A 24,702-nucleotide genomic window follows, 5' to 3' on the forward strand; every position below is an offset into this window, starting at 1 on the left:
TAAGATTTTTTGCACAGAAGACCTAGGGTGTAGGCCAGAGGTGCTGGGGGTGAGCGGGTTCACCAGAGATAGAGTGGGGAGCAGAACAGGCAGATACACTGAAATACACTGTTAAGGGGAGCGGGGGATGAGACAGGTTTGCTGTGCCATGTGGGTTATCTTCCTGGCCGGGGCTCGAACTCAGATAGCTTCCACTGTGGTAGCACTGAGACTTTAATCTCTAGGCCACTGGGGAGGCCCTCCTTCCAGTTTAAAGACGCAACTCACTGCATAGAAGATAATAGGATGTTAAAAATACGTGAGTCAGTTATCACCATATCACAATGGAATATTTTTAGGTGAGACTTTAATACATTTTGCACAATTTCATTAAAATATACACTAATACGATTCTCATGGCTATTTTCTATGAATTAAGTAAAAACCTAAATCAAAATATGAAAACTATTTGTACAGCTGTTCAAAAAGAATATACTACAGTTGCCCTTAGTAATTTAAAAGCTTCAAGACTGATTAGCAACTCAACCAAAACCAAAGGTGGGTTTACAATATTGTTCGGTTGATCAAGCAAATTAAATTTTGCAAATATTCTTACCTAATGATGTAAGCCTTGTGAAAGGATGATGGCCAACAGCCTAAAGGAGCTGAACCAATTAGGAAGAGTGATTAGAGGACTGGTGAGCTATTTGCATTAATGGAGATAATCAGGGCATCTGCTGCCAAGGCCAAAACAAACACTCAACTTGGCACATCACAGTCAAAATTATGGGAGTGCTTGTGGATGGGTTTGGCACTTCATGCTGGTTGAGTTGGAGCTACAAAGAAATAGTTTTCAGGAAATAGAGCAGTGTGAACCAACGTGAGCTATGAAAAAAGCACGTATCTAAAAGACCTGGATATTAGATTTAGCTCTATCATTAGCTGTGTAAATCATGACAGGCCATTTCATCGCTTCTTGTGTTTCCACATTTGCAAAATAAGGAAATATATGCACCTACCTCAGAGATGTTAAAATCAATAGAAATTATCTTTTTAAAAATAGGTAATAGAGTTTGGGGTTATTTTCCAAAAATTTGAGGCTTCAAAATTTGCTTATTTTGGACATAATTTAATCTCCACCAATTGGAGCAGCTAACCCTGCCAGTGCTAAAGCATGAATTAGTTGCTGTCTGTAACATAACAGAACACTGCCATCTGCATTCAGCACTACTGCCCAAAATAACAGGTAAATATGTCCATTATCAGATGGCCTTAACTTTGGGTTAAGTCAAAAGGGATCAATGTGAAGATTCTGCCTCCTCTTATTTTCAGTTCTTAGGATTCTGAACATAATGGCTGAGCTTTGGTGGTATAATAGAGAATAAAGACAATCTTTAGGACTCAGTTTTCACATTGATAAATCAAAAAAAAAGCACAGGCTACTTTATAATCCAAGTCACTTATACTTTTCATCTGAGTTGACGATGAAGGGCACGGGAGTATTTTTTTTTTTTTTTTTGAGCCCTCCCGGGCTATATCCCTCTATAGCCCCGGGCAGAGAAGGGTGGGTGGTGGGTGCTGGGCAGGAGCAGCGCCTTTGTGTACAGCTGGGACCCGACAGCAGGGGGTGTGCGAATTTGTAAATGCTCACATAGAGGAGGGGATAAAAGGGCGGCGTCACTCTGAGGTGAGACCACCAAAAACAGGAGAGCAAGAGAACACCAGAGAGAGGCCACAGAAAGAGCAAAGGAGATCCGTGGGGGGCCTGGGAGGCTCGCTTGCTTCCCTGCCTCCTTTGCGTGCCAGCCTCACTGCCTGGTGTGCCTCCGTCCCTAAGAGAGCATTAAAAGGCCTGTAAAAATCCAGCAAAGGTTCAGGAACTCTCCGTCTGAAGGAACTGATAGTGTACCTGCCCTGTGCATGCTGGCACTCTGCTTGCTTATGCTTGCAGATAGAAGTAATAAATGACCTAACCAGACAAGAGGACTTGCAAAAACTTTGCTCCTTGGTCCCCAAATTAGAAGACAAACCTCCAGGAACATACTTTAAGGGAAGGAAATTGCCTGTTTTAAACTTTTTTACCTTTTTCTGTAATTAGGCCAAACTTGGCAGAAGTGCCTTTGATTGTGAAAAGAGATAAAAAAAAAAAATCATAGAATGTAGAGCAGAGAATAACATCAAGATTATCTGTGAGGCTAGAGCAGAGGTTACATTTATTTTTGGTGATTGATTAATGGAGTACTAAATAAAAGCAATGTGAAATTGGGGTGGGGGTGGGGGCGGGAGGTACAGGTCAAAATATCTAGGAGTAAAATCCTGGCAGGCTTCCTTTCAGTATATTGCAGATGAGGCTTCTATGTTAGTACTGACAACAATGAAGATAGCAATGACTTAAACACCATCGAAGTTTAAAAATTCAAATAAATAATGCTGAAACAGTAAGGGTTGAAATTAAGCCCATGATCAGCTTTTCAGACATTCACACAAAGGGACCACCTGGACCCCAATTTCTTTGGGGAGGGCAGGCCTTTTTCTAAATTGCACAACACTCTGGGTGGTGGGCCTGATGACTCAAGGGTTTTTCCAGTCTTAGCCCTTTTGTTCACATTCCACTTATCAAGTAGGAAAAACAAGGACATACCTCTCCAGTACTTCCCAGAAGCTGAACATAACCACATCTACTTTTTTTTTTTTAAAGATTTATTTATTTAACTGAGGGTAAGGCTAGAGGTGTGGGGGATGAGAGGATTCACCAGAGACAGAGTGGGGAACAGAACAGGCAGACTGACTGAAATACACTGCTGAGGGGAGCAGTGGGCAAGTCAGGAGAGGTCTGCTGTGCCATGTGGGTTTCTCCCTGTCTGTCTGGGCATTGAACTCTTGCTGCAGTGGCTGCGGATAGCTTCATAGTGCTGCATCCTAACCCCTTGTGCCACCAGGGAGGCCCTACCAAATCTACTTTTGTCCCATTGTTCAGAACACAGATACTTGGTCACTGCAAGGGAGGCTGGGTAATGAAGTCCTTATTTTGAGTGGCTACGTACAGCAGAAATTCAAGGATGAAGGAGAGAATGCCTAACTGGGGACAGCTGAATATATCTGTCATACCGCTATTATGTAACAGCTTATAGTATGAGGTTAGTTGTTTGAACCTTATTCTAATCATTTAAACTTCTAAATGGTGAACCACTACAATCCTTCCACTTCTAGAAGTCTGTAAATCTTTAGTTTGAAATGGGAAAATAGTGTATTTTCCAGCTGGTTGATGTAGGTCCAGGGATGGGGATTGGAAATAAAAAACTAACCTTTAATCAAGGACTTACTGTCTATCAGATACTATTCTAGGTTCTTGAGGTTTATTAACTTATTTGAATACAGTACTATGAGTACTGATCTATTCTCACTTTATGGATGATAAACTAAGGGTTAAGTCATAAAGATGGTAAATGACAAACTTAGGAAGTTGACTCCTGAGTGCTTGCTCTTAATGGGCAACCGAAGGCTCTAAAGTAAATCAATTGTTCCACTCAAGCAATTATGAGGGTCTTGGAAGGAATTACTGAGAAAGATGCCTTTTCTCTTTTTTCACTAAGTCAGTGGAATGTGAGTCTGGAACTGCGGTAGCTACCTCACCACCGCACTGCTAGAGCTGAGAGATGACAAAAGAGAGAGGGTTCTGTAGTAGGCTTTTGAGACGGTTTACAAGCTGAAATGGGTAAGAGAAGAAACAAATAACCCTTAAGGTGTCTGGAAGAAGTTTTTAACCCCCAAATCACCTATTAAATCATACCAGATAACCCACAAAGCCTAAATTAACACCAACATATAGTAAAAGCAGCAATGAGATTGTATAAAGGAGTTGCCGGGAAGAGCTTAGCAGCCCCCCTCTGCCTGCTGGGGGGGGGGGCGGCGTTGGGGGGGCGCTGCCTCTGGCTACTGCAGCATAAATGCTGAGCGCAGTTTAGCTTTTTGACTTCAGTCATAAAAGTGAAATTCCAATTTGGATATCTTTTGGTTAGGAAAAAATGGGTATTAATGTATGTCTTTTGTAAAAGTGGGGTAACAAGAGCTTTGAAAAGTGGGGGATATGTATACATATTTATCTGTGGTGGCAGCAGGGTTCACTGAAACAGATACCCTTGGTATCTAAAATTAAGGTATTTAGAATTTTTCATTCTCATCAACTCCTCTCCCTGCTCCCTGCCCTAACTATTTTATTTTTTTTTAAATATTTATTTATTTATTTATACAAGCACTGGGTACAGTCAGAAGCGCGGGAGGGTGAGAGGATTCACCAGAGCCAGAGCGGGGAGCAGAGCAGGCAGAAGGACCGAAGTACACTGCTGAGGGGAGCAGCGGGCGGCAGGAGAGGTCTGCGCGCCATGTGGGACCCTCCTCAGGTGGCCGGGGAGCAGCCGGGGATCGAACCGGTGCTGCCGAGGCAGCGGGCAGCTTCGCAGCCCAGCGCTCAACCGCTGCGCCACCAGGGGAGGCCCTGCCCTAACTATTTTAAAATGAAATTTCTGAGTTTCAGTAGAGATTCTTGTCCTTTGACGACACAGGAGGTTAACCAAATTTGGCTAAATTTTTGGAGCTATGCTTGATGTTTTTAAGTCGCATCCCTGGTTGCAGAGGACAGAAGATGAAGTTCTTACAATTACATGAATTAAGCTCTTCTGGAGTAAATTTGTTTCAGCTGAGATGTGTGACAGACTGGAGAATGCCAGAGGTGCATATTTAAATATGTAGGGGGTGGGGCTGAGAAGACAAGCTTGAGAGAGAAAAGTGTAGCTTGAATGTCCGGTCACTCCTTTAAGTCAACATTTCTTCATTTGTAAAATGAAGTTAGTACTAGTATTTATCTCACTTGACAGTGTGAGGATAACAGGTAAGGATTTAGAACAGTGTCTGGATTAGCAGTAGCTAGCCAGAGCAGATGAGAGATTACAGAAGCAGACAGAGAAGAAGGCTCAGATACGTGAATTTAGGGTAGCCCTCAGCGTAGCAAGAGAAGACTTGTGCTAATGGAGTCTAATTACTTGATAAATTTTCCTGACAGGAAGTTAGACCTAAAGAACAAGTAGGAACAAAGAACGTGACAGATTCAAGTAAGATTTAGCTTGGACCTATATTTGGCAAAAATAAAGTGCTAATGAAGGTTTGGAAACCAAATGGTGCAGATGGATGGAATGGCATTTGCAAATAGATGAAAGTATGGAGTTTTAGTTGGAGGTTTCCTAATGAGAGGAGTGTACTGAAGCCATTACAATGATTTAGACCTTTGCTCCTTAGTGTGGCTCTAGATCTACCACATCAGAAGCATCTGGTTGCTTATTAGAAACAATTTCAAGCCCCACCCCAGATGTACAGAATCAGAATCTGTATGTGAATAAGATCCCTAGGTCATCTAATATGCATAAAAATTGCAGAAATACTGTTCCAAGCTAGAAAGAAATGCATGGAATTTCACTGTTTACACAAGAATGAAGAAACATGGTCTATATCACTGGAGCATCTAGTTAAGTGTCTGGAATATAGTAACTATAAGTCACGTAGTTTTCTTCAGGTTCTCCTTCTTAATGAGGTATGTGCCTCCCAGGTGTCTGAATAACAGCCCTACTGTTCATCAGTGCTCATCCTCATTAATGCTCTTTACCCTAAAATCAAAATGTTAAGGAACTATCCTGGTTCACCAAATTTTAAATCTTTAAGTGCTCTTGAAATTTTTTTCTTCTTTTTTCTTCTTTCCTTTTTTTTTTTTTTAAAGATTTATTTATTTATACAAGAGCTGGGGTACAGCCCAGAGGCGCAGGAGGGTGAGAGGATTCATCAGAGACAGAGTGGGGAGCAGAACAGGCAGGTTGACTGAAGTACACTGCTGAGGGGAGCAGCGAGTGAGACAGGAGAGGTCTGCCGCACCATGTGGGTATTTCCCTGGCCAGCTGGGAATTGAACCTGCGCTAACAAGGCTGTGGACAGCTTCGCAGCACTGCTCAACCTGCTGTGCCACCAGGGAGGGAGGCCTGCTCTTAAAATTTAAATGAATGATGATTGCTTGTTTTCTCACAGAAAGGTTGTAATGGTTATGCATGGCTGTGTAACAAATTACCCCAGAGCTAAGATGCTTAGCAATAAACTCATGTCAAGTCTCTGTAGATCAGGAATCCAAGAGAGACTCAGCTGTGTAGTTTGGTTCAAGACCTCTGATGCTATCTCTTATGAAATGTCAAATTGTTGACTGGGGTTAATCCAGCCAGCTGAGGCTCAACTATGGCTGAAGGCGCTACTTTCAAGCTTGCTTGCTCACACAGTGGTTTGCACGCCATGTTTTTCACCACATGATGTCTCCCTAAGGCTGCCTGAGTGTTTTCGTGGTATGGCTGCTGGCTTCTCCCAGAGTGAGTGAGCTGAGGGAGAGACAAAGAGGGCACCAAAAATGGAAGCTTCAGCCTTTCAAGCCTAAGGTTGGAAATGACATACCATCATTTCTGCTGTATGCTATTGGTCACACAGACCAACCTTGGTATAAGAAGGGATTATAGGGGCCTTCCTGGTGGTGCAAGGGGTTAAGACACAGCACTATGGGGCTGTCCACAGGCACTACAGCATGAGTTTGATCCCCGGCCAGGGAGGTGACCTACATGGTGCAGCAGACCTCTCCTGACTCGCCTGCTGCTCCTCTCAGCAGTGTATTTCTGAGATTCTACCTGTTCTGTTCCCCACTCTGTCTCTGGTGAATCCTCTCACCTACCACACATCTCCAGCCTGCACCCCAACTCTTGTATGCTTAAATAAATAAACCTTTAAAAAAATAAGAAGGGGTTATATATGAATGTGAATATCAGCAGGTGGAGATCAATGAAGGGTCAACTTGGAGCTTGGCCTCTGCAATGAGAGAGAAGTCTCTTTCCTCTGAGCAATGAAAGCCATCAGTAGCTCCAGGTACAGCTTGTGTAGCTGGGAGCCTCAATCTCTATGGAGACGAGAATGCTTTCACATCTCACACCCACGCTTAAATGATGTCAAAGGCTCCTGATCCAAGTAGAAAGGGATTTAGGTCCAACTGAATGGGGATAGAAGGAGAATATGGAAGCAAAAGATACTTCAATGGAAACTGGCCTATATAGTTCAAACAATTCAGATTTAGAACATTCCCTGATGTTTCAAAATCATGATGATATCAAAAAGTGGGAGAAGAGTGTTTTATTTGAAAATAGTCAAACTGACTTTTCTAAAGAGCCCATACCTGTTAGGCTTACTGGCTTTCCCACCCTATTGTGTGGCATTTTTGTTCTAGAGCCAGAGAAGCAATGAGATGAGTATAACCAAATGTTTGAAACATTTTTGCAACTTCTTTTATCAACAGGCCTGCAGACATTGAAATAAGTTATCACTTCAGTACAATTTCCATTTAAAATGAGATGGTGGGAAAAAGAAAAAGAGAAATACCGGATGGTCTCACTCATAGCAGGAATCTAGAAAACTTAAATAAGGGACCAGGAAAATGAATAACTATAAGAAAGTGAAAATCAAAATCAACAAAAAACTATGAACCAGAGACACTTTTTGGGCAGTGGGGGGCGGGAGGGGAGGGATTGGGTCAGAATGGGGGGTTTGCAATTGTGTGGGGGAATATAAAAATAAAATTTATTATTTAAAAATAAAATAAAATAAAATAAAATGAGATGGTGAGTGTAAGGGCCGGACTGAACACAGGGCAGGTTTTCTATGATCCAGCAGACCGGGTAAAGGAGGAGTCAGAGTCCTCAGTGGTTTTTGCAGGTCTTTTATTGGGATTTACCCGGTACATAGCAGGCAAGGGAGCTGGGGGGCTGGGAAGCTGGCAGGCCTCCCAGCCCCCAGCAAGTCTTCACTCCATCTGAGCTCTCTGGTGTTCTCTCTGCTTCTCTGCTCTTCCGCTCGTTCTGCTGCTTCTCTGCTTCTCTCTCGGCTTCTGCTCATTCTTGGCTTCTGCTGGCGTCCCCGTGACGCTGCCCTTAGAAGCAGTCTTAGCCCAGGTGAATCCCATCTACATATGCCCACACCCTACTCCAGGTGCCCGCCATCAGGCATGCATTCAGGACTGCAAGGATCCATCATCTATCCTGATGGCGGGAGGGCAGAAAAGCCTGACATTTTTCCTTACCCTACAGTGGGCCTCCCCTGGTTGCGCAGCGGTTGAGTGCTGGGCTGCGAAGCTGCCCACAGCCTCTGTAGCGCCGGTTTGATCCCGGGCCGCCGGCAAGGGTCCCACATGGCGCACAGACCTCTCCTGCCACCCGCTGCTCCCCTCAGCAGTGTATTTCGTTGGTCTGTCTGTTCTGTTCCCCACTCTGGTTCTGGTGAATTCTCTCACCTTCCTGCACTTCTGTCACCCAGTGATTGTGTAAATAAATAAATAAATCTTAAAAAAAAAAAATAAAATGAGATGGTGTCCTGCTGCAGGTGATGTCACCACTTCTTAATCAACTCAGAATCTTTATGCAACCATCCACAGTGAGCCAGGCAAATGATCAACCCAAATCACTTTATATTCCATTGTCTATAAACTATTAAAACCATAAAATGCAATTGTTCCTGCAAGCAGACCTAGGCATACGTGGTGTAGGGTAAGTGATTTGATCAGGTGTTTGCACCACTGGCCTCTGTGGCTATCACCTGCGACCTTGATTGTGCTGTTGCGGGAGGTGCTTGGGAGCATGGGCTCGTGCCTGATTGTGGACACCTGGAGTGTGGATGTGGGCATGAGTAGGTGTGTGCACCTGAGCCTAGAGGTCAGTGATGTGAGAGGTGGCTATGGAACAACAGCTATGAGAGAAGTGACTACAGAAAAGGCGAGACCATGAGAGAACGCCAGAGAGGGACAAGAGAAAAGATTCACTGGGGGTTGGGAGACTTAATAGCCTCCTGGCTGTCTGGCTCCCCTCCCTTGCCAGGCTGTGGGCTTGTCACTACATAGGGCCTTTTGGAACTCTCAGGGGTTAGGGTGGACTCAAGGTCACCACCTCCGGAGCCTTCCCTGATCTGACTTCCAACTTGTGGTAACCTTCAGCATCACCCAGTCAGCATGAGGCTTCTGTGCCCTGCTTGGGTCCTCCATAAGCCTGGGACTTCCTTGCAGGATAGCGACTCACTGTCACCCCGTTTTCCTCATGCCTAACACTGGCTCAGCCTGAGTGAGTGTGTCAGTAAATGCTGCTGAAAGAAAAAAAGAAAGAAGAGCTCAATTGTACAGAAGAGTAATTGTTCATTTCCACTGAATTTGGCCTGATACAGATTCCTCCAGTCATATTTGAAAATATTTAAACTTTCTTCCTCATTACAAAGGTATTCAGAGGAAAAAGGGAATAAGTCAGAGATTGCAGCAGGCAAAATCAGCTACACAACCTTTTTCTAATTATTATAACAAAGCAACGTATCAAGAATTCTCATGTTCCCATTGGAAAATAAATTATGTTAATCAGAAAGAATGACATTTGGTCTACTTTAGATCAAAGGCCCCTTTATGCCCTAGAGGACCAATTCTTCTCTTGTTAAGACAAAAGCCTGAGTAAAAAGTAAGAGGTTTTTTTTTGGGTGTGTGAACTTCCTTGTTGTTGTTTCCAATAAACCTTTCAGTGGATAGCAAGTCTTGACCAAAATGTCAAGCAAGATCTTTTACTTGCTATGGAATGGAGATTTAAAATTTGAGGAGTTGATCAGAGAGTTATCAGATGTACATGAGCACCCTATTCTTCCAATGAACGTAAAAGCTTTTCCTATAGTATATTTTCATCTCCTGGTCTTACTCTTGATTTTTAGTTAATTGGAAAAATGAACTTTGTTGTCAGATACAGTATCATACATGTATTTTATTAACTCCTGTAGGGGCAGGAATGGGCCACAGTGCAGGTTTTCTATGATCCCAACAGACGGGGTAAGGGAGGAGTCAGTCCTGAAGCCCTCCGTGGCTTTTGCAGGCTTTTATTGGGATTTACCAGACACACAGCAGGCAGGGGTACTGGGAGGCCGGGAGACTGGCAGGCCTTCCAGCTCCCAGCAAGTCTTCACTCTTTCTGGGCTCTCCGGCCTTCTCTCGTGTTCTCTTCTGCTTCTACTGCTTCTCTTCTGCTGGCGTCCCCGTGACGCTGCCTGTAAAAGCCCAGTCTCAGCCCAGGTGAATCCCATCTACCTATGCCCACACCCTATTCCAGGTGCCCGCCATCAGGCATGCATTCAGGTCGCAGGGTTCCCTCATCTATTCTAATGGCGGGAGGGCAGAAAAGCCTGATACTTTTACCTTATCCTACAACTCCATATTAGAAATGGGCACTCTGAAGAGGAGAGGTGAAGAAACCTGCCCACGGTGGTACAACTACGAAAAGTTAGAACTAGGATTTGAATCTAGGACCCTTGGCTTTGGGATCTGAATCCTGGAATCACTGTTAAATTCCTCCTCAAAGTAACCACTCAGTGCAGGTTTGCTAAATAATTGAGGTCATCTAACTGTGTTGTACAAATTCTTTGTACAACAAATATAAGCAAAGAATGGACATGTTTACTGAGTTCCATAAATATTTCTCCTTGTCAATGTTTTAGCCAACATTTCACCCCTTTTTAAAAAATTTTAAGTTTTTCCTGTTTACCTCCAGGACTCCCTTTTGCTTTACAGTCAGGATAGTTAGCTTTCTTTTTTTTCCTTTTCTCCCTTGCCATGGGAGAGTTCAACTTCCCTCTAAGGCCTGTTCCTGTAGGTAGGTGGTGGAGGGCAGCAGTTCTCCAACTTCAGCCTGCATCAGAATCACCTGGAGGGCCAGTAAAAAACACACCTCCAGGGCCTCCTGGTGGTGCAGCGGTTGAGCACTGGCTCTGGTGAATTCTCTCACCCTCCCACACTTCTGACTGTACCCAGTGCTTGCATAAATAAATAAATAAATCTTTTAAAAACAAAAAACAAAAAACAAAAAAACAAAAACACTCCTCCAGGTGCCACTCCCAGAGTTTCTCATTATTTGGATCTGGGGTGAGGCCTGAGGATGTGAATTTTTTTTTTCCTAAAGATTTATTTTATTTATACAAGAACTGGGGTACAGGCCAGAGGTAGAGGAGGATGAGAGGATTCACCAGAGACAGAGCGGGGAACAGAACAGCCAGACTGACTGAAATACACTGCTGAGGGGAGCAGCGGGTGAGACAGGAGAGGTCTGCTGTGCCATGTGGGTTGCTCCGTGGCTGGTGGGGATCAAACCAGCACCGCAGAGGCTGCGGACAGCTTCACAGTGCTGCGTTCAACTGCCTGAGCCACCAGAGAGGTCCAAGGATGTGAATTTCTAACAGTTTCCCAGGGACCATACTTTAAGAATCACTAGTGTAGCTGTTCAAAGAAATACCTCTGAGACCCAGCTTCACCGTTTGCTAGGTGAGTGAGGGAAATTTTGGTGTGACTTTTGTGCCACAGCTTCTTCCTGTACAAAGTGGGATGACAACAGACTTACCTCCTAATCAAATGGACAGTTTTACGTACAGCAACTCACACACTGCTTGGCATCCTCTTAAGTTATATTTCATAAAAATAATCGCTACCAGCAGTAAAAAGGATATTCCTTATTCTTGACATGTCCTCGGAGAGAGAGCTCCACTCACATCATTATCCTCTTGCCTCACTCACTGACTTCTCCCAGGGAAGTGGGAAGCGCTGACCTGTTCAGGCAACCCATTTCCTCTGCTTTTTTAAAATTTGGAACTGCCTGCCCGCGGCATCCATGAGTTCTGCTGCTCTTGGGAGTAACTACACAGAGCTGGTCTCCTTGTGGGGAGGCTCCGGTCACCCAGGGCTGTCCATGCTTGGAGCAAGAATGTGGCTACTCCGGAGAGCTCACATGCTGAGATATTTAAGCCACATTCTGCGATATTTAGTGTATTACTAGAAAATGTGAGAGATTGCTTCATATTTGCCTTATGATTTTTCTTTTTCTTTTTTTAAAGATTTATTTATTTATGCATACAAGAGCTGGGGTGTACAAGCCAGAGGTGTGAGGGGTGAGAAGATTCACCAGAGACAGAGTGGGGAGCAGAACAGGCAGATCTACTGAAATACACTGCTGAGGGGAGCAGTAGGTGAGACAGGAGAGGTCTGCTGCGCCACATGGGTCAGCTCCCTGGCTGGGGATGGAACTCATGCTGCAGTGGCTGATGATAGCTTCACAGTGCCAAGACTTAACCCCTTGCACCACCAGGAAGGCCCAGAAGGAAGGAAGCCTTTTAGAATAACACTTCGGTAGCATTTCACCCTCTCACTAACTTTTCCCCTGGGGAGAATAAGTGACATATTTTATTAGAATTTAGGATTCAGCTTTTCTTCCCTCTGCTGCCACCCTCAAGAACATAACATTTGGTTCTGCTCTTCTGTGATGTTACTTTACATTAACATGCCCCTAAGTAGGGAGAACTGTGGTGGTCCAGTTTCCCTGTGGCTGGGAAGACAAGGCTGCTGAATTCTCAGGTTAAGCATTAGGGAGGCTGCTAGCTGCAGATGAAAGCCCTGTTTTCTTTTATTAGCTTTATCAGCAATAAAGGTGATGTTTGACCTCCAGCTGCCTTACTGTTTGTCCCGGTTTTCAACAGGTTCAAAACAAAGCAGGGAAGACAGATTCTATTTATTGGAGTCTCCCAAACTCCAGAACATAGCTAGATATTTATTGAGTGTTTACAAAGGATTGAACGCTTGGTACATTAACAATCCCTCAGGCTAAGCTTTGAGGTAGATGCTATTGCCATCCCCATTTTATAGATGAGGAAGTGGCTGTCAGGGGAATTAAGTAATATGTCTACATTCTATGAAGGACTATGCCTGCCCAAAAGTGAGGAATCTGCCTTCCAGTGGGTACAATGTGGCACCGGCACTCAGAGGTGGGGCTGTCTGATCTACTGCCCCACTATTCTCTGTCTAAATATCCTGTTTGAGGGCCTCCCTGGTGCCCTGGTGGCGCAAGGGGTTAAGCACTTGTAAAGGCAGGACTGGACACAGTGCAGGTTTTCTGATCCAGCTGACTGGGTAAAGGAGGAGTCAGAGTCCTCAGAGGCTTTGCAGGCTTTTATTGGGATTACCAGGTACACGGCAGCCAGGGTGAATCCCATCTACCTATGCCCACACCCTTATTCCAGGTGCCCGCCATCAGGCATGCATTCAGGACCGCAAGGATCCATCATCTATCCTGATGGCGGGAGGGCAGAAAAGCCTGACATTTTCTTTACCCTACACACTGCACTATGAAGCAATCTGCAGTCTCTGCAGCATGAGTTCAATCCCCGGCCAATCAGGGAGCAGCCCCCATGGTGTGGCAGACCTCTGCTCCCATGGTGTGCTGCTTCCCTCAGCAGTGTATTTCAGTGGATCTGCCTGTTCTGTTTTTCTTTCTTTTTTTTTTTTAAAGATTTATTTATTTATTTATACAAGCACTGGGTACAGTCAGAAGAGCAGAAGGGTGAGAGAATTCACCACAGCCAGAGTGGGGAACAGAACAGACAGACCGACGAAATACACTGCTGAGGGGGGCAGCTGGCGAGACAGGAGAGGTCTGCATGCCATGTGGGACCCTTGCTGGTGGCCGGGAATCGAACCGGCACTGCAGAGGCTGCGGGCAGCTTCACAGCCCAGTGCTCAACCGCTGCGCCACCAGGGGAGGCCCGGATCTGCCTGTTCTGTTCCCCACTCTGTCTCTGGTGAATCCTCTCAATCCCCCCCCGCCCACCTCTGGCCTGTATCCCAGCTCTTGTATGCATAAATAAATAAATCTTTAAGTAAATAAATAAATATCCTATTTGAGAACAGAAAGGCAGTTCTTAAAAATAGCTTAGAGTCTTAGATGAGAAATTCCATATCTATGTACCGCATGTATTTTATGTAAATGCCAACGTCATTTTGGAGATTGTATCTAAATATAAATGTGAATATATGTATATAAATATATGAGTAGCCATTGTAAATGGGGGAGAAAATGACATATCGGTGGAGGTGATGGCACTTCGTTGCTGTGTTTTCCCCTATGCCTATAGAACTTGGGGGAGCGAGGGGTAGAGGACAAGCTCTTACCCAGACATTTAGCAAATTCAGTACAGTGGTATTTAGAATCATTTGGACAGCAGAGGTAACATTTTAGTTGTTTGTGAGACAAAATAACCCCAATAAAAAGTTCTGCATGCTAGCTTCAGTGAAAAGGAGGATTAATCAAAAGGCTGTAAAAAACAACTTCTCTGGATATCTAAGAACAGAAGAAAAAGCAAGACCAGGCTATGTAGGGAATGAAATTTTCTAGCAAGCCTCTCTAACCCAGAGATGCTGTCTACCTCTTCTATTCTCTTCTGTTTGCTATCCCAGTCTTTCATTTTTTTTCTCTGCATTGCTTTTATGCTTCCCAAAACTTAAACACAATTTTGGCTTCTTGTGGTATCAATGCCAGCCAAAATTCTGTTTGATCTTTCAGTTCCAGTACCTGTTCCATTATCATCTGACTTAGATTATCTTGATGTCCTAATTCCAAAAGCTTTGGAAAGCATATCTGGTTCATCTGACTAAGTCAAAGAAAACTCACTAGGGTTTGTGACTGGGAAGCAATTGTAACTACATGACATGTATGGGCAGGACAAGTACCTCCAACCTGTCTCCTATAGTAAGGAAAATAAAAATTAGTCACATGTACAGAACAGGACAATCAAGAGCCTGCTAGCCTTCAGACTCTTCTAAAAGATTCTTGCCCATGATTGCTTGCAGAAGGAGGTGGCTCTGGTTGGTTCCTTAAGCATAGATGCTAAGGGTTTTGATCATGTTACCCTGATCTCCCCTATTACTCCATGACAAATTGGATCCAAAGGGTTCATGGGACCCAGAAGCAATTTAACCACTCCTGAGCAATGATCTCTGAGGTGGCCTAGCCCCCAAAGTTCTGCCCCTGGGACAACAATGCTCAGTCACATTCTTTCCCTTCTAGAGTGGGAATGGAAGATATAGAGGGAGACATGAAAGCATTAGTAACCATGGATCCTGGAGTGAAACCCTAGGTGGTGGTATGGGGAACAGGTGGCTTAAGAGTGATCAGAAAAAGGGGGTGGGAATTGTATGGGGAATATAACCAAAATTAAATGCATACATTATGCAAAAATGAAAAATGATGTAAGACTTACATAAAATAAAATAATTCATAAAAATAAATAAGCAAAAAAAAAAAAGAGTGATCCAAGTTACCAATAAGCAAAGCTATGACTTAGAGAAAAATTACAGATTAGAGATGGTCAATTGGTAGCAAGAGAAGTGGTTGAAGTAAAGAGAAACTGGGTCACTTTAATGATGGGAGCCATGTATTTAAGGATGTAACAAGAACAATCCATTCTTAGAGCTGGGTTGAAATCTCTCAGTTCTTCAATACCAAGCTAAGGTCTTGTGGTCCAGTTTTCTTGTCCCTGGGCTCCAGTGAGACCTCTTTTTTTCTTACTGCACTTGTTTCCTCCTAATTATTCTCTACTTTCCATTACTTATGATCACAGATACCTATCTAACCACACCGAATCTGTCACCTCAGTATTCTAATATTTACAGGCTGGGATGAAAAATAGGGTGAAGAAAGATGCAAAGCAGAGTAAAAGGCAGATCTACAAGGACTTGAAACATAAACAGAACATTTGGTCTGTGGCATGGTTACTTGGTGCTCCATCCTCCTTGTGCAGGTGCTTTCCAGGATTTTGTGCTGTGACTCTCTGGCTTATTGAACTTTGATCTTCCCTTCTCACTAACTGGGGAGAGACCACAGCAGAAAGAATAGATTCCAAACCAGCGATCTTCTTCAAGAGTTCATCAGTAGTTTGAGGAAAAAAAAAATCAGAGGTAGTCAGGAGCTGGAGAAATTGAGGAACTTGTTTAGACTCCAGTCTGTCTTTATCATCATTGAAGAGACTGACTGAATGTCCATCAGCTATAAACTCTAGTTTTCAGGATGCTGATTTAAAATTTTACTGCCTTTTCTAGCAGTTTCCTAAATCTCTAAAATTCCTTCTACAAATCTGACAGTAATTTCTATGTGTGGGTTTTCCCCACCTCCTCTTCAAGTCCCCCATTCAGATACCAATCACAGATGCCAGTTTGTTACGAGTGCTCTGACCAACCCGCTCTGGATAGAACGTTTTAAAGCCCTCCCCCATCCCGCGTTCAACTAATTTGGTGGAGCAGCTCACAGAACTCAGAGAAATGATTTACTTACTAGATTACTAGTTTACTGAAAAAAGATGTAACTCAGGATCAGATGGAAAAGTGTAATAGGGCAAGGTATGGGGAAAGAGTATGGTGCTGCCATGATTGTGCCTGGTGAGCTACTGTCCCCAAATCTCCATGTGTTCAACCTGGAAGCATTCTGAAATCTGTCTTTTTGAGGTGTTTTTATTTTTTAAAAATATTTATTTATTTATGCAAACAAGAGCTGGGTGCAGAGATGTGGGGGGTGAGAGGATTCACCAGAGACAGAGTGGGGAACAGAACAGGCAGATTGACTGAAATACACTGCTGAGGGGAGCAGCGGGAGAGACAGCAGATGTCTGCTGTGCCATGTGTGTCACCACCCTGGCGGCTGGGGATCAAACTCGTACTGCGGATAGCTTCATAGTGCTGTGAGCTTAACCCCTTGTGCCACCAGGGAGGCCTTCATTTACAATCTGTATGGACAAAGAGGAGCCAGGGGTGAAGGTAGAGGGTCTGGCACAGGTGTTAGAAAAATCATTTCATTTCTTACATTTTGGGGTAGAGGAACTGAAGGGGAATGGGGAACAGTACTTTTCTTTGTGCCCTGGGAACCACGTGTTCTCAAGTTTTGGCCTTGATCTCTCATGGCCATGAAGTATGTTTTTTTAAAGATAGAATTTATAGAAAACTCTTGTTCGTGTTGAATAATTTTAAGATTGATTTATACATTTCTTTCTAATTGTGTTGTTTTACTCTGCCAAAGAAGTAGGTTCTGGCTTTGAAATCTAAACTATTACCAGGGACAATAAACTTGGCCAAGTCATTCATCATGATAAAATGGCCTATCCATCATAGTTAAAGCAACGCAGGAGTTGGTAAAGATATTTTGACTTGTTCTTGTGGAAAGATTTCTTTTTAAGTCCAAAATACCCAAAATATTGTGATATCTAGATATCAAATGTACTTACATGTCAGAAATTAAAAAGCATTTAGGAGACCATATATTTGTCTGTGGGCCCAATAAAAGACTTAAAATTCTTTGCTTTACAGTCACACATTTTATTACAAATTTCTTTTATTTTGCATCCAATAGAAAAGCAAGTTTGGAATTTATTTACAAGTACTATACATTTACATATATTATATACAGTTAATGAATTTAAAGAGAGTGGACAAAGAAACAATATATATGGAAGAATATGCCACTGTACATGGTTTATTATCATGATCCTTAGTGTCATTGAATCTTTACTGTAGTAATAAATACAGTTCTATATTTACACATCTTATAAAACATCTCATAAATGTATTTTTTTCAATTCCAAGTTAAAACATCTGATCAAAATAAACATGCTTATATAAAAATAAATCTACCTAACAGTCTTTTGGTTTTGTTGTACTGAAACTAATATAGAATAGTCGTTTTGAATTAATCCTGTGACCTACAATATTTAATGCTTTTGGCTTTTAAAATACCCAAAACATGTATTTAAAATGGAATACGTATAGAGGTCATGTTCCTGACATCAGGTAGGATGATCCAAAGACAACACAGCTAAAACCAAGCTAAATAATCAGCATTATATGTTATCAAGTCTCTGTTGAATCCCAAGTGGTTTCAAACATAGTTGCAAGAGTTACTGGAGAAACTATAAGAAGTTGTGTCAGTGAATTTATGTCACGTCTACATTTGATCATTACTTTAAAATGCAGCCAACTGATACAACTCATGCCAAAAATGAGCACCCACCCAGGAAAAAAAAAATTCCAGGTTGCTTACCATCTTTTCTAGACGTGTCCATTGCTGGCAATGGACTTGTCTTCTGAACTCTGGGAACCAAGGAGTTAAAAAATAAATTAGGTAAGGCAAAACTTACCTATACATGATTGCCTTAGTGACAGTTTAAGAATTTGAGTTCATTTATCTTTCAAAGTATTTGTAAGCAATTTCATTCCACTGAAGGTGGGGACTATCTAATGCTGATATAGGAAACTTTGTGTCTCCAAAAAATGTGAACACAGTGAGTGAATAATGTCTTACTTTATCCATGGGGGTAGGAGGGGAGCTGGTGACCTGGAAGGATCCTTTCTGAGGAAACGCCAAGGAGGATTAAAACATCTCCATGAAGTCATTAAAATAAAGTCCTTTGGTCACAATTTTTACTTAGTAACATAGACCATTTAAAACCCTATTTCCTACTACCTCCAGTCACCATTTGAGGAGTTTTTAGGTTAAAAAATCCTTTTGTGAGCAAGTGGTTATGCTCCCTTATCATTAGATTAGTAAGTTTAAGAGAATTCCATTAAAATCACAGAGAATCTCCTCTCTCTCTCTCTCTCTCTCTCTCTCACTCAAAAGCCGGGTTTATCTAAATAGTGTGACTGCTCTATCTCTTAGCTGAACAAATTATACAAGCAGCATTTAGATTTACTTTTTGTGTCCCCCGTATTAACAGTTTGTTAGCTTTTTCACACTGGAAGATTTTAAGCAAAATCAAATTCAGCTCAGCTCATTTTAACTACTTCTCTGATGTACTCAAGTTCATGTTTTTGGATCTTCAATTTTTGAAAAGGTTTTCTCTTCTCTGTTGATTACAGACATGGGACAAATGCAACCGATGAAAGATGACAGCTGTCAGTCGAAGGATAAGCCGGTGGGGCCCCGGAATTGGAAGGCAGGTCGTAGGCTATGCTGGCGCTGGTGAAGGTCACCAAGGCCTGGGTGGAGTCACAGGACTGTTTCTCAACATCATCAGAGTTAATAGACATGAGGCTTGAGTGTTTTGATCTTGTCCAGAAGTGGGTTCGCTTTCCTAGGTTCCCCAAATCTTCCTTAAAATGGGGATTGAAGAGGATGTAGAGGAGGGGATTGAGACAGGCAGGAAGCGGGACAATCACCAGAAGAATAAATTTAATTACTTCGGGACTGATAAATGTGAGGTTTAGTAAAGAGGAGAAGGACAAAAAAGCCACCGGGCAGTAGAGAATGCAGTTGGTGAAGAGCAACAGGGCGATGTGCTTCACCATGGAACAGTCCCAAATATTCTCCAGGTCTCCCTTTTCCAAATTGCAGTAGAGCTTGGTGTAGGCGATGGTCATCACAAGGAAGCAGAGGGAATTGAGCAAGACGAGCGCCACCGTGTAGCCCGAGGCGCTGGGCTCCCCAAAGGGCAGTGGCAGGCAGAGTGGGGACGCACTGTACTCGCTGCCCCCCAGCAGGGGCACCGTGGCGATGGTGGCCGCCAGCAGCACGCAGAGCGCGATGACAGCTTTCAGGCTGGAGAAAATCGTTTTCGTTTCAAACTTTGCTGAGTATTTCACAGAGAAGCCACGCTCCAGGGCTGCCAGGGTGAGCAGGAAAACAGACGATTCCGAAGCAAAAATGGACAAAAATCCGACGACCTGGCAGCCGATGCCCTGCTCCCACCACGCCCCGTGCTGCGCAAAGCTGCCAAAAGTGAAGGCATCCACGCCAGCGAGCACCGCGCTGCAGACCCCCATGAGCATGTTCACCGCTGCGATCAACCCAATTAGCAGTTTTATGGAAGAAATGTACAGAGGGGCTCGGAACACTGTTGAAGTCACCAAGGCGTTACAAGTAAGTGCCAAAACCGCTATGGTCCACACTCCTATCCGGATCAGCCAGCTACCGAACAGGTACTCGCAGAGTTTGAAGGGGCCTAGAGGGCCATGGAAGACAAAGCCTGGGTATTAAATTAGGGTTTATAGTTTTTGCCAGATTACCTTATTGTTTTTCCTCTAAGGACACTGAGCAGAGGCCTGTAACAGCCCTAGTTAACACAGGGTGCCCTGGGGCAAGCTCTTTGTTAAACCACCTGTTATAGCCTCAGATCCCATGCAGCACTGACTGGAGCTTTTGTCACCTTTTCATGCTAGGCACAGAGAATGGAGATGGGGAATTTCTTTATTTTTTTTTTAAGATGTATTTTATTTATACACACAAGAACTGGGGCACAGGTCAGAGAGTTGTGGGGGTTGAGAGGATTCACCAGAGACAGGGTGGGAAACAGAACAGGTGGATTGATTGAAACACACTGCTGAGGGGAGCAGCAGGTGAGGCAGGAGAGGTCTGCCGCGCAACGTGGCAGCAACCTGGCCGGGGATCGAACTTTTGCTGCAGTGGCTAGGGACAGCTCCATAGGTTGCGTCTTAACCCCTTATGCCACCAGGAAGGCCCGGAGATGGGGAATTTGAATCACTTGATTAAAGTACCTCAAATACAACAATGTTGGGGTCAGATTAAAAAAACATCTTTTGGGCTTTTATCTTTTTTTTTTTTCCCTTCAGAATTCTTCAAGACCATTCAAAAGGTTCTGTAAACAGAGAAGAAGTCCTAGGGAACACTCCACATTATTAGAAGTGTGACTAGTATGAAGGTGCATGTCATGAAACTCTTATTTTAGGTTTAGCTTGATATTTGATGTTTGGTGGCAATGGTAGTCTAATTGTTAAAATAAAACCTCAACTCTTCTCAGCTGTCTTTTGTTTGTTTGGTTTTTTTTTTTGATTGGACTATCCTGTTTCTGAGAGCTATTAGGTGAAGTCAGTATATAAAATACATATACATATATTTACTTTTCTATATATATATAGACTTTCCTTATCTGTATAAATTATTATTTGTTTTAACCAACTATCTATTAGGGAAGACTTAAATGCAATCACTTTAAAAAAACATCATTGATTACAAAAAGCTAGACTGTTGCAAAATAGTTCAGGCTTAATTGCTAATATCATTTTTATTTTATTATTTTATTTATCATTTTTAAATGATATATTCTTCTAACTGCATTAGGGATTTTTAGTTTCCATTCATCTGATTAAAAAAATCTAAAAAAAAATCCTACTTTTGAATGGAGACAACTCCAAGGAACAACCATTTATATCTTACAGTTACCCATGGAGAGACATGGATAAGCCACAAAGGTGGCATTGATTTTGGTTTGATGCAACCAAAATGTGCTTGATGGCTCAGAGTCAGAGGTGGGCATCACGGCTGAGGCCACCCCAATGCCAGTCTTACCTGGGGAAGGTGAGCATTGCACCGAATGAAGGGCTTTCAGATCTTCCTCAAAATCAAGCAGAAAATCTTCAAGGTCACGCTCATCTGCAGGAATGAGAAGTCCTGGAATGGTCAGCTCTATCTCTCTTTATAGGAGACCAAACCCTATGGAGGAGAGACCTAGATTGTCCTCCAGACAGGACATGTCACAGAGGAAACTGACCTTTAGACGTCCTTTTTTCCCTGGGCTCTGGCTTTCTTACAAGTCTTTATAAAGTAGCCTTCAGATGTTCTACTCAAATTACTGTATGGCATTCTAGTATTCTAGCCCAACATCAGGTCATAACAACTAACCTCCAATTCCTTGGAGGTCACGATGGCCCCAAACAGCACTGACCAAAATTAGAGGGTGTGGGCCTCTTCATTCAGTGGTAGGACCACCTGACCCACATTTCTAACTTAGAAAGCGCAAATGTTCTGGACTGTGTTCTCTGAGCACAAGGGGAAGAGTCAGGTATAGGAAGCTTCAGTCTTTCATAGGGAATTCTGCTTCAGAGAGAACAAACCAAGTAACTGCTTGGTGCTTGATTTTGCTATCCATGAAATAGGAATTCTGTGATGTACACATTCCCCAAAGATGCTGATATAATTGGCCTGGTATGGGGCTTGGGCATCAGCATTTTTCAAAAGTTTCAGTGTGCTTCCAATATGTAGCCAGGGTTGAGAATTACTGTCTTGAAAAAAGTTCCATAAGAGCTTAGTCTCTCTTGTTCATTGTGTAGCTCCAGGGCCTAGAACAGTGCCTGGCACATAGTAGACATTCTAATTTTTTTTTTTTTTACTTTTTAAAGATTTATTTATTTATGCATATAAGAACTGGGGTGCAGGCCAGAAGTATGGGTGGGTGGGTGAGAGGATTCACCAGAGACAGAGTGGGGAACAGAACAGGAGGATAGACTGAAATACACTGCTGAGGGGAGCAGTGGGCGAGTTAGAAGAGGTCTGCTGCACCATGTGGATAGCTCCCTGGCCGGGGATCGAACTTGTGCTGTAGTGGCTGCGGACAGCTTTGAACTCTCAACCACTCCTCCCCCCATACACACACCTCTGGCCTGCACCCCAGCTCCTGTATGCATAAATAAATTAAAAAAGAAAAAGAAACTGGGGTGGATGAAGGTGGAGAAAAAACCTAAAGTAAGAACAGGAGCAATACACATAGTGTGGCCTAAAGCAAAGAAGCCAAGGATCAGACTATCAGCTCCCTAAAACTGATATCAGCAGGAAGAGATGTTCCTATAATCTGTAGTCAGACTGAATCAAACTAGTTTGGGAATCAACAAGTCATTAAGGCCAGAGAAAGAAAAGCCAGTCTATTTAGACTCTGTGCAAACTTGCAAGGTTGGCAGGGAAAGGGAAGCGGGCGCTGCCTAGAGGACTCCTAATCACCACAGGTGTGGTTGGAGTGCATTGCTGTCTATTTAAGTAAGGTCTTACTTCAAGGAAAGCCAAGTGCTTTACAGACATTACCTCATTTTACCTTCCTGACAGATACCCCTGTAGGGGGTAGAAGGAAAGAGTGTTTTAGAATTAGTTGGATTTCTAAGCCCTTCCACTGAAATTGGAGGCATTTAAATGCCTGTAGCTTCCACTCCCTCTAGGTCATAAGAATAGAAATACATTTTATCTACTGGAGAAAAAAAATTGAGATGCATGTTTGAAAAAGGTATCCACAGGATGAGGACCTTTTAAAAGTTGATGGTTATATTGATATCAAAGTTAGTAGTCATCCCTGAGGACAATATATACTAAAGGGGATCTAATTATATGTATTAAGAATACACTTACAAAAAAGATAAAATTTTACAATGAATCCTGATGGACTTATTCTCTGGGAGTCTTTGAAAATTGGGATTGATTCCCAATTTGCAAAAGTGCCACATAAGGGCTTGTCGGGAGCTGGGTTACTTTTCAAGATCTACCCAGACACAATTTTATTGCCATGACGTAGCAGACCTTACCTTGAAGTTGAAACATCCCAGCATCTTTCTTGTGAAGGTCTTCTGTACTACTGTTGTCACCTTTATTCCACTGATTAGAAATTTTATAGACATTCTCACACACTCCAAATGCACAGCACTGGTAAGCATAAGGCATCTCAATAACCCTTTAAATGAGCAAAACCAAACAAGAACACAGGTCAAGTAAAAACACAGGTCAAACAAAAACACAGGATAATTATGGAATAATTGTCTCTGGATTTTATCCTAAATAAATAATAGTAAATATAAATCATGTACATAAAAATGTTCATTACACTGCTATTTATAATAACAATGTAATTGCTAAAAGTTATTGCTAGGAAATGTTGATAACTGCGGAAGCTAAGTGATGGGTATATCACATTATTTTCTCTACTTTTGTGTTGGAAAATTTTCATAATAAAAAACTTAAAAAAAATGATCGCTAGGAAAGTTGTACTTACAAGTATTTATGACATAATGTTAAGTAATGTGCATACTGTTACTCTAACAATTAAAAATACATTGGAAACCAAATCTGGAAGGAAATAACAAAAAATGTATTTAGGGGGTATTTTTTTAGATATTTTTTCTCTCATCTACTTTCTACTCTCTCTCTTGGGATTATCATCTTAAAAGTGTGTTTATGGTTTCAAAAGTGAAAAAATAATGTGCTTTTATATGTATATAAAATCTTCCAAAGCATTTCTTTATCGATAATAAACATAACAGATTTTAAAGAGCATTACTTCCTTAAATAAATAAGGAATTTAGTACATCTAGAGCAGACACAAGTGAGATGAATTAAAAAATGTAAACAGGAGTATGATAAAGTTATAATGTTATTTAATTACATGTTCTAGTTTATATCCCATGGATCAATGATTTTCAAACTCTTTCTATGAACTCTATGATTCCGGGAGGCATCTTTGAAAACAAAAGGAAGTGTGGCCAGGAAGACACATTCTCCCTCTTCAGGGCTTGTCCTAACAATACCCTGGGGTGGGGGGTACTTGAAGGCACGAACTGCAATTCAAAAGAGTCCCATGACCTCATAAATTTTGAAAACCACTATAACACGTCTATTATTTCACATGACCACAAATGTATCTTATTAGCTTTAATGACAAACTCACTTGAGTTCTGGAAAGTTTTCAGATGATATCAAGCTCTGTAAGGCATGATTTCCTGTTAATTTTAAGTGAGTTAAACCATGTAACCCAGTTACAGGAAAAGACGACAGGCTGTTGGCCGATAGGTCCCTGCAAAACATCAAACAACAATTGGCTTTTAGTTTGTGTTACCATAAAGCGTCTATGTTAAAAAAGCAACTGAAAGATTATCAAAGTGCTCAATAAAAACTCTAAGCAGGGTCCTTAGTCTTAATGATAAGGGAACCATTTTGGTTTGAGCTCCTGAAAACTTTTCCATGTTAGATCAAAATTGTGGGTGTGAAGGGGGATGTTTTCATCACATCC

General features: G+C 42.4%; 1 protein-coding gene across 6 annotated transcripts in view; it reads right to left on the minus strand.

Annotated features, from left to right (window-relative positions):
• Positions 1-17,231: 17,231 nt before the first annotated feature.
• LGR5 (leucine rich repeat containing G protein-coupled receptor 5) overlaps positions 17,232-24,702 on the minus strand; it is a 120,607-nt gene continuing 113,136 nt past the window's right edge. For 4 of the 6 annotated variants that reach the window (XM_054696226.1, XM_054696225.1, XM_054696228.1 and 1 more), the window contains 4 exons: positions 24,361-24,486; positions 23,225-23,370; positions 21,228-21,311; positions 17,232-19,887 (listed from right to left, as the gene is read on the minus strand). In XM_054696226.1, the coding sequence (XP_054552201.1) occupies positions 18,776-19,887; positions 21,228-21,311; positions 23,225-23,370; positions 24,361-24,486 (1,468 nt within the window). In that variant the 3' untranslated portion in view covers positions 17,232-18,775. The remainder of the gene's footprint in view (positions 19,888-21,227; positions 21,312-23,224; positions 23,371-24,360; positions 24,487-24,702) is intronic. The other 2 variants (XM_037513983.2, XM_037513984.2) reach the window with 1 other exon arrangement.

This window comes from Talpa occidentalis, unplaced genomic scaffold (assembly GCF_014898055.3).
Source record: "Talpa occidentalis isolate TD23 unplaced genomic scaffold, MPIMG_talOcc4v2.1 talOcc4.16, whole genome shotgun sequence".
NCBI lineage: Eukaryota > Metazoa > Chordata > Mammalia > Eulipotyphla > Talpidae > Talpa > Talpa occidentalis.